Source organism: Phaseolus vulgaris, chromosome 8, assembly GCF_051622355.1.
Source record: "Phaseolus vulgaris cultivar YP4 chromosome 8, ASM5162235v1, whole genome shotgun sequence".
NCBI classification, from domain to species: domain Eukaryota; kingdom Viridiplantae; phylum Streptophyta; class Magnoliopsida; order Fabales; family Fabaceae; genus Phaseolus; species Phaseolus vulgaris.
Genome location: NC_143505.1, coordinates 51674489 through 51685105, shown reverse-complemented (window position 1 = coordinate 51685105; position 10617 = coordinate 51674489). Strand labels below are relative to the sequence as shown.

The window sequence follows — 10617 nt, the reverse complement described above, 5'->3', positions numbered from 1 at the left end:
TCCTTTTTTTTAATTAATCTATGACTCTACTTGTCTTATTTACTATTTTTTTTTAACTAAAGTTCACACAAAATAATAAACAATTTTTTTTTTCAAAATAATCAAACACATTATTATAATATTTCATAAAAGAATTAAATATATTATTAAAGAATTAATCGCGTAATTTTAATTCTAATACTAAATAATTATTTAAATAAATTAAATAATTTATTACAAAAGTTGATAAATAGTTTAAGAAAATTATCACACAATTTATTACAAATTATTTTTCTATATTTTTATCAAATTAATCTATTGTTTTTTTACAAATCATTACACCCTATTTTTCTATTACCAACATGTTTCTCATTCTTAATACATTATAATAAATAATTTATTAAAATAATTATTAAATTATTCAATAGAAATAGTATACAATTTATTGAATAAATAATTATAAATCATTCAAGAAAACTATCACACAATTTACTACAATTTTTTTTTTCATTGTTTTTTTTTTAAAATCATTCTTCTACATTCATATAGTCCAATTTACCTTAACTATCCTAAAATAAAAATAAGTTAAAATCATCCATCCATAAGTGATACAACTTAATGATAGACATCGTCATACATTCATAACTTTTAGTATATTATTTTTTAACAAATTGTGTCACTTATATGCAATTTCACCCTTGAAAAAATACATTTCTCAAAGATGAACACAAATGAAAGTTATACTCAATAACCACGATTTCTTTAATTCTATTTTTCGCAATCAAAGGTCATGTTTTTGACAAAATGTATATTAAAAGTGAAGTCGCTCTCAAAGATGACAACTTCATAAATATAAAGTAATCCTTGGTAACCCAACAATTTTCATAAAATTTTTAACATATATCCATTCTAATAATTTATGAACAAAATTGAACCATTCAGTGAACTGGTAGCCACATAGTATGAGTTGAATTAGAGTACATATTTGCTGAGGGATGGCCAGCTAGCTAGCATATAAGAGGGAGTTTCCTGCACTACCAAGAAAACAAAGTCATATATGCATAGCATCAACACATGGTTATGGTAGCAGATTTTGATGGATTGGACAACTGAGACATTGCTGTGTTGGGTTCCACATCTCTGAATATATATATATTTACTTATTCAACACCATCTTAATACCTACAAACGTGGCCATGTCAAAGCTTCGTACATGACAGAGGCTGTTCCAAGAGAACGATTTTGAATTGAACTGTGACGACATATGGTATGAGTAATCAAGAATAGCATTTATGATACCCCTTTAGACTCATCTTCTTGGATTCTTCATCAAATCTAGCTATATATCTAAACAGCGTCTCATTTCTGATTTTGAATTTAAGATAAAAATAATTACACAGAATTTATTATAGAAAAGTAAAAATCAGAAGAGGAGAATGTTACACTGGGGCTGCTGTGGGGAATTCTACATTTCACCATAGCTAGCTATCAAAGATATGATATGTCTAATGATTTGCAATGTAATTTTTAAAAAAAAGTTTGGAAAAGTATCCAATTATTATTATTATTCAATGTAATCATTTGTTCATCATTATTCGTCCAAACCACTCCATTTTATGTGCTATTCTATGCCAGATTATTCAACCAAAAGATCAGTTTAAGTGTTTTTTACTCACATTCCTAGTCCGATTCTTGATCATTCCAAAACCCTAACTCTTATTATTCCTCCTAATAATAAAACAGGACAACGAAAAACGTTATCTTGTTGAAACATTTACTTGTCTCAGCGTGTGAATAGTTTGAATTCTTATATTAATTCAACCATGTATTATGTGTTGATTGATGCAATAAAAAACTTAAGATTTAGAATTAACCTACTATATGTATGGAAAGGGCAACAACTCTGCTATATTACACACTTAATTTTATTTTGTACATTTTCAGGAACCAACATTATCTATTTTAAAATAGAAATAACAGCTAAGCGTTGTTTATTAAAACCTAGCATTCTCGAAGCCGTGCAAGTCGCTAACTTTATTCAACGACTTCTTCATCCTGGCCATTTTAGCCAGCTTCTCAGCGGCTCTCCAAGCCGATGTCGGCGTCAACTCTTCGCCGCCATCATCCACCAACCTTACTTCCCTCTCGCTCTCTCTACTCCGCCCTGTCGCCACCGTCTCCCGCTGGTGTCTCCTCCACTGAAGCTCCGCAAGTTCGGCGTCTAAGCCGCGCACGTAATCCCCAGCCGAGCCGAACTTCTCTAGAAGCGCGCGAGCCGAAGCGAGCAAATGATGAGCGCTCAAAAACTCGTTATGTTTCTCCAGCCTCCGTGACTCGGCTACTGCTCGGCTCGTTATAAACACGTTCCTCAGCCGCTCAACCCTGCCGCTGCAGAGTGAAGAATTCTTAGGCGGCACCACTGTAAACGTGTGTTCTGCACCGTACACGAATTTTTTAGACGCTGTGTCTTTGTTGACACACCGCACTGTCATCACGTGGTGGTTCCGCAAAGCTGACGTTGGCACTCTAATCTCCACCAACAACTCCTTCTCTTCTTCGCCGTATAAATCACCAAGCCGTGCCGCGTTTGCGCTGAGCGCGGTGGGTCCCCCGCTGCATGAATAAACCGCTCGAATTTCAGCCGGCGCCGAGAAGCCAAGCTGAATTCTCAAATCCTGCACCGCCACACTGAATGTTCTGTTAACGTATTCGATAAAATCATCCTCAAAAGGTTCCGGTGTTAAACCGGTCTTTTTTATGTCGAACCCAAACGCATGAACCGGAACTTCGACACTATCCAACCGGATAGAGGACACGTAGCTCAAGCATCTCCATTGATTGCTGTTCTTGCTGTTGTCATTACCGTCCGATAGAAGCAAAATCCTCGCTAGAGGGTTTTTCTCTCTGCGATCTTCCAGAACCTTCCCGGCTTTCTTTATCACTTCTTCACCGCTGTATCCTTGGCCACACTGGACCCGATCCACCACGCGCCGAGCCGTGCGTTGTCCCTGAGCCGTCATTCTACGCAGAGGTAACAACCGCTTCGAGTCACCCGATGAAGCCACGACGGCAAGCCGGTCAGCCGCCCCAAGAGAGGATACAATCAATCGCATCACGCGCTTTAACACGTGAAGCTTCACTCCGTCCATACTGTTGCTAACGTCAAGCACCGCTACGAGATCCATAGGAGGACGTCGCCGCAGCGGCGGAGACGGCGATGGAGCCTTGACTCGTAAAACCACAGCACGAGTTTCGAAGCTTTGCGAAGCTGATATGACTGCGCACTCCGGCATGAGCTTGACTCGAACGGTTTTTGACTCAGCGTTGTGTCGTAAAGAGGATTGCGGATTTGGACGGACGAAAAATCCAGGGAACTCTGATATGTCATCGTTTTCTTCTTGATCCTCGTGCGTGCTTTCATCGGCTTCGGGAATTGGAAGGATTTGCGTGGAGCACGTGAAAGAAGAAGGAAGAGGCTCGTCGTCGTCGTAGGAAGCTTCCGAATGGGAGGAAAGAGGAGCGAGTTGTTTCTGGTCTGGGGTTCGAACTGTGCGAAGGACGGCGTCGTTTTGCTGGAGCGGGACGTCGTTCCACGTGGCATTGCAGACGGGGCAGACGTGGGAGCGTGCATGGGAAACGACGCATGGGAAATGAAACGCGTGACCACACTCTGCAGTGTAAATGGCCGTTCCCTGTCCCCTCTTCATGCTATTCGAACAGATTCCGCAATTACTCTGTAATTTCGAAATAACAGTAATTTTTGTTAGAGATAAAAAGGAAAATTGTGGAAGAGAAATAGCAGAAGGTTGCTTACTCTGAATTTGAAGGTGGTTTTGAGGAGGGAGAGCGGAGAAGATGGAGGGTGGTGGTGCAGCGACGGTGAGGAGAGGAAGCTGAATCTGACGCAGCTTCCGATGGAAGGAGTGGGGCTTTGGGTTGTGTGTTTGGAGTGTATTGTGGATTCTGGGTCGCTGGTGCAAAAGGCTCTTCTCCAAGCGGTTCCCATGATTATGAGAGATCCAAGGTACTATGCTGTTTGATTGCTCTTTCTTCTCTTGCTTTCCATCTCTATCTACACCTTTTTATATTTCAAAACTTTCTCTTAACATCTCACACGTAAAATCCTTTTATTTTTATTTTTTTGAATACATTATTTTCATCTCTAAAGAAAACTAAAGTAATAGGTATAGGAACTAAAATTGATTACTAATAAATGTATTAACTAAAAGGTGCAATTTATCTCACTATATAAACTAAATCAATGATGAAACTTTGCATAATTTTTACGTTTTAGCTCTTATATTTTTAATTTTTAAACCTATATTTATTAATCTATTTTAGTTTTTTTCTAAAACACATATTTTAATTTATTTTAGTTTCTAAAAGGTAAAAAATGTTTAAAAAGCATATAAGCAATGATTAAAATATATAATCTGTTAAGTGAGTAATTAAACTAGCAATTATAATATAGGTTGTTTAGTGTACAATATATTTATCAATATATATATATATATATATATATTCAATTTTATATTCATTAATATTTAAAGTAACATAATTAATCAACATTTTAAAGGTAGGAAAATTTATCATTTTAATGTAATTTTTTAAATTACCAAAATAGACAAATTATAGGAAAAGTATAAAATTGGATAAGTTGTGTTTGGAAAATATGAAAATATGATTTCATTTCAAGGAAATTGTAAACATTATTTCTACTTTTTATTTTTCACAAACGGATTGTCAAAGAAGTTGTAAAAGAATATTGTAAAAGAATATTATGAGATAAGGTTGGCTTCAAAAGATGATATAAAAATCCAAGTGGATAGAGTAGAGTGCTGCACTTGGGGATGTAGAAAATTAAAGAAGCAGTTTGACAATATGGGAGTTTAAAAAGCATGGTCCAGATGGACTCACTTTTAGCTTCATTAAGAAGCAGCATTGGGATGTGTTAAAAGTAGAGATCTTCTAGGCAGTCAACTACTTCCAAGCCACGGGGAAAATACAGGGGTGTAACACATCCTTCATATCCCTAGTGCTTAACTATAATCCTATAGGTTTGAAAGATTACTCGCCTATCCATATATAAGATTATGTCAAGACTCCTAGCTAAGAGACTTAAAACTATGTTGCACAAGCTAATAGAAGAATCACAAACTATTTTCATTACATGTTAGGGATTGTTTCATAGTGTTCTTGTTGTGACTAATGAGTTGTTAAATAGTTAACCGAGAAAAGAATCAAATAACAATATGAAATTGGAAATGAAAAATGAAAAATGTATAGATATGAATATGAATTTTAATTATTTTTTATTCTAATTAATTTTAGTCAAATTGTAATTGGAAATGAGAAATGTACACGGGGTTAGAACTAAGAGAATGATTTGAACACTCGTCAGTCAATCAGTTCTTCATTTCTTCTTCTCAAAGTGGGCTCCTCACTCTTCTTTTGCTGCTTTATCTCTCGTCTTCGTGAACTCCAAGCTCGGATGGTATCTGCAAAAGGCACTCCAACGCTCAAATGAAAATTCGGTATTCGACACTCGGTGCTATTAATATTGTATGATGACGTACCTGATTCTTGAAATTTGTGCTTATTTATATGATTATCATGGTCCCTTTGTTATTGGACTGAATTAGGAAGTTGGGTCATGATTAAGAGTGCATTACCTAGTGCTTGATTGCTAATTAGTCTCGTTAATCCTGTTTAGGCGTAATGATTTTGGTTGTGTCAGTCGGTTTTGACCGGATGACGAGTCAGAGTGTCGATCGTGCAGACCCTACCAATACACTTGCCCTCTAGGCTCGAAGATAGCTAATTTGAACACGTGATGGCTGGGCTTCTCGAGGTCTGACGTGACATTGGCAGAGCCAAACGCGTGGCGTGACCAGTAATGATGACTTAGGTTTTTTGGTGTCATTCGTTGAGGACCGTTGGATTGAGGGAGATCTAACGGTTGAGAGGAGAGCGACACTTGTCTCCCCTCCTTTGCAAAGGCTATAAATAGTGGTCCCCTCACTGCTCCTTGCTCTGACACCCGAAACCTACTCGTCCTGGCGCACTACTTTCCTTACCTAAGAGGTTAATCATATCTTCCTTGTCTTTTTCTTTGTCATCCTCTTCATCTTCTTCTCCTTCATCCTCGTCTTCTTTTTCTTTTGGCTCTTCCACGACTGAGCCCCTGTCGGTCGGGGCAATTCAAACATTGGTCCCTGTGAAGGATGTTGTAAGGGCGGATGACCCAGAAGGTGCTGCTGACCGTTCAGATCCTTTTGAACAGTCATCCCACCTCTTTGGATTTGACTAGGTAGATCCTAAGGTAACTGGGTTTACCTCTGCCATCCTGGATGGGCCATCCATCTCTTCTTTTATAGGAAAGCACACCATTTTGAAGCCAGATGCCAACGATGGTATTTTGGCTATTGATTATTGTCAACCAATCGATACCATATGTGTGGGTCGGTCTCCCCAGAGGGTCTCTTCTTCTTCGTCTATTCTTGCCTTTTTTCTAACCTACATGTCGCCTTTCCTTTTGATGATTTCATTATGGGTGTCATTCAAACGCTCAATGTGGAACCCTCTCAACTCCACCCAAACACTTTGGCTTCGCTCCAAACCTTTCGCATCATATATGACATGTTTCGTCTCTCCCCGACTCCTTCAACCTTATTAAGCTCTTATACCTCTCATCCAACCAAATCTGTTAGCTAGCTGTCGTTTATCAGTCGGCCAGGTAACATTTTGTTTAACCCTTACACTATCTCATACAAAAATTTCAAAGAAAAGTTCTTCAAAAATTTTGTTAAGCTCGAGGGCATGAGGCTTTTCTTTGATGAAGCCGATAAGTCCAAGTTTCTCTTGTATTGGACTAGGAACCCTACCTGGTTTAAGGAGTGGCCTCGTTTGGGAGCAAGAAATTTATTCTCTTTTTTATAATCTCTCTCGAAGGCTCCCTACAAGAAAATTGTTAACCGTGTACAAGTCGTCTCAATGGTGGACGAACTTTCATGGTATGTTTACATTGTTCTCTGCTTCGGTCGGCCAAAGGTTTTTAACTTAAGTATTTTTTTCTTGATGCATATATTATGATTAAAGAGACTCTCTGGTCGGGCAGTACTATGGTTGCTTTTCGTGCCAAATCCCTCAAGAGGGGCAGAGGTAGAGGAATCTTGAGACATTGCGATCGCTAACCCTTCTGCTTCCAAGGTTGGTCCTTCAACTGTTGCTGATGGAGGCAGGAAAAGAAAGAGAGGAAAGAGACCTCCAACACTGCCAAGACCACTCGGTCTTCGGGTGGCACCCCGAGACGTCCTCCACCTCCCTCCCCGATTTGTTTGTGGTCCACCTCACCGGTCGATGTTGTCGGTTCTATTGTTAGTGTCGCCCCTACCTTCAAAGCTCTCATGCACCCTTGGTTGTTCTTGGGGGCAATCTTCATTTCTCAAGGGGTGTCCAGGTCGATCTATCGTTGACCTTTGAAAACCTTCTCGCTGCCATCCTTTAGTAGGATCTGCTCCTGGCTAATTGAGATGCAATGTCGGGGTCTCTTCATGACTCAATTGGTCGCTAATGTCCGAGGCCGAAAGGTCGAGGAGAAATCGCGACTTGAACATGAGCTGGCCGAGAACTCCAGCTCGCTGAAGTCATCTTTGGAGGTGGTCTAGGCCTTCAAGTCCAGAATGGATAAAGTTGGGGCCGAACTCTAGCTGGCCGAGGTGAGGGCGACCGAGCTGGAGAGGAGGGAAAAGGAGAAGAGTCCGGGGCCACCGTCAAGATCTAGAAAGCTCTAGAAGAGTCCAAGGTCAAGATCTCGGTGTTGGAAACCGAGAAAGCCTCAGTGAAAGCCGAGCTTGACGAGATCTAAGATGATACCTTGGTGATGTTGGGCGAAGGCTTCAACAAGCCCACTTGTTCTACAACGGGCCACCGTCAGTTAGTACCTTTGACGCTACTAAAGACGTCTATAAGGGCTGACTGGTGCCCTTTGATGAGCTGGAAGCCTTGAAAAATGCGATGCTGAGGACTTCTGCCGAGGAAGTTGAAGATGAAGACCACTAAGTTTAGTCTTTAATGATTTATGTTTTCTTGGGTCGAGGTGTGGCCTTTTCTTTTGTTCCTCCGAGACCGGGGTGTGGCCTCCTCCTCCTTCTTTTTTATGAATATATCGATTGTCTTCTCTTCAATCCTACTTTTCATAATTCAAAAGTTACAAGTTAAAAATTTTAATAGCTAATCGATCAGTATAATCGTAGATAAGAATTATCTTTCTTAAGTTGTTAGTTGTTGAGTCTCGGATGGTATGACCGATGAGGTTGTTTAACCAAAGTCTTTAAGGTATCGGGAGGGTATACCGATTAAGGTTTCGTCCTTGACCGATCTAAGTCTTTAGGTATCGGTAGGGTATATCAGTTAAGGTTACATCCTTGACCGAACCAAGTCTTTAGGTATCGGTAAGGTATACCGGTTCAGGTTACATCCTTGACTCATCCAAGTATTTAGGTATTGGTAGGGTATACCAGCTAAGGTTACATCCATGACTGAACCGAGTCTTTAGATATCGACAAGGTATACTAGTTAAGGTTACATCCTTGACCGAGTTGCCTTTAGGTGTCGGGAGGGTATATAGTTTAAGGTTACATCCTTGACCAAACTGAGTCTATAGGTATCGGCATGGTATACCGGTTAAGATTACATCCTTGACTGAGGTGTCTTTAGGTGTCGAAAGTGTATACAATTCAAGGTTACATCATTGATCGAGCCGAGCGTTGTAAAGTATGTGAATTTATATGCTAATACACATGATTAAGCTTCGTCGTGCTAAGCTTCTTCTTTAATTCGTTAAGGATGACCTTATTCGCTTCCTCGGCCTGCCCGTTAGTCTAGGGGTACTCGACCGAGCTTGTTACCAATTTTATGTCGAGATCCTCAAAAAAGGATTGGAGTCCTTGATCCATGAATTGCCGGACATTATCGATTATGATGGTGTGGGGAACTCCGAACTGACACACAATGCTCTTCCACACAAAGTTTCAGACATTCTTGACCAAGATGGAGGCGACGGACTCGACCTCTATCCATGTGGTGAAATAATCTACCCCGACCAAGAGGAATTTAGTTTTTGCCTGGCTGAAGGGACCAATGATGTTTATTCTTCGAATGGAAAACAACCATGGAGACACCATGTTGTGGAGTGTCTTGGGCTTGAGGTGAGATAGGGGGTCGTATTCCTAACACTTGGTACATTTCTTCACGTATTCTGTACAATCGTTCTGGATGGTTGGCCAGAAGTACTCGACTCTGAGTACCTTGGTGGCCTCCTGCTCGAGTGGTTCCCGCTCGAGTGGTTCCCGCATGCCCCTTCATGGGTTTTCTCAAGGACATACTCTGCCTATTCCTTCATGACACATTTCAGTAACGACCTAGAGTACTCTCTTTTGTAGAGGTCCTGACCGATCATGGTATACCTAACACATTGCTGCCTCATCGTCTTTTCCTCTCCTGGCTTGCATGTGCCGAGTTCTAGGTATTGAATGATTGGAGTTATCCAAGTGTCAGCCTCGGTTACGGCCAGACATTCAGCCTCTCCTACGCTGGGATTTTTCATGTGAATTTATACCACAAATTTGTGGTGGCTCTTCTTCTTAGTTGTAGCAAGCTGAGACAACGTGTCAGCCCTTGTGTTGTCCTTCCGGCGGATGTGCTCCACCGTTACCTTCTTAAACCAGGTGATGAGGTTGGAGACTGTGTGGTAGTACCTTTCGATAAGCCAAACTTTGGTTAATAACACTGATTTGTTTGCTTGGACAACTAACGACATGCCCAGAGTGAGCCTAGACATCATTATGTATTGCCTCTCCAATTACAACGAAGCCAAACCAGTAGCCTAGAAAAAACGAAAGATGGGTGAAGAAAAGCGGGTGGCCGCACGACAAGAGGCAAAAAAGTTGGTGAAATCCGACTTCATCAAAAGGAGCGCACTACACGACATGATTGGCTAACATGGTCATGGTCAAAAAATCAAATGGTAAGTGGAGAATGTGTACCGATTATACCGATTTCAATAAAGCTTGTCCCAAGGATTTTTATCCTCTCCCTAGCATCGACTGACTCGACGATGGAGCAGAAGACCATACCATCTTAAGTTTCCTAAATGCATATTTTGGATATAACCAAATTCGGATGCATCCAAGAGACAAAGAAAAGACAACATTCATGACCGACTACAACAATTTTTATGACGAAGTCATGCCATTCGGCCTTAAAAATGCAGGGGCCACCTATCAATGATTGATGGACCACATTTTCAAAGGAATGTGCGTTCGAGGTGGAGGGAGAAAAATTCTTGGGTTTTATGCTCACACATCGTGGCATAGAAGAAAACCTTGAGAAATGTAGGGTAATCACCGAGATGCGGAGCCCCAAGACTAATAGGGCGGCTTACAACGCTCTCCAGGTTCGTACCAAAGCTAGTAGAGAAAACCAAGCCTATTGTCCAACTGCTACGAAAGGTGGCTAGGTTTCAATGGATGAACAAGTGCGAAAGAATATTCCTCTAGCTGGAAGCTTTCTTGGTGTTCCCCCCGGTTATTCAAAAGTCTAACACCTAGGAACCCATAATTGTTTATCTGGCTGTCT

The 10617-nt window shown here is 40.4% G+C and overlaps 1 protein-coding gene across 1 annotated transcript; it reads right to left on the bottom strand.

The window, feature by feature from the left end:
• Positions 1-1861: 1861 nt before the first annotated feature.
• On the bottom strand, positions 1862-4052 carry LOC137826475 (E3 ubiquitin-protein ligase WAV3). Its single transcript, XM_068632451.2, has 2 exons — positions 3794-4052; positions 1862-3713 (listed from the first exon to the last, which is right to left on the bottom strand). The coding sequence occupies exons 1-2, from the start codon at positions 3983-3985 to the stop codon at positions 1974-1976; spliced, it is 1932 nt and encodes a 643-aa protein (XP_068488552.1). The 5' UTR covers positions 3986-4052; the 3' UTR covers positions 1862-1973.
• Positions 4053-10617: the final 6565 nt, after the last annotated feature.

What these genes read in the sequence shown, in the direction of transcription:
- LOC137826475 (XM_068632451.2), bottom strand. Translation starts at nt 3,985, where the DNA reads ATGGGAACCGCTTGGAGAAGAGCCTTTTGCACCAGCGACCCAGAATCC. An exon ending in AAACCACCTTCAAATTCAGA is followed by an intron (nt 3,714 to 3,793) that starts GTAAGCAACCTT and finishes TCGAAATTACAG; the next exon opens with AGTAATTGCGGAATCTGTTC.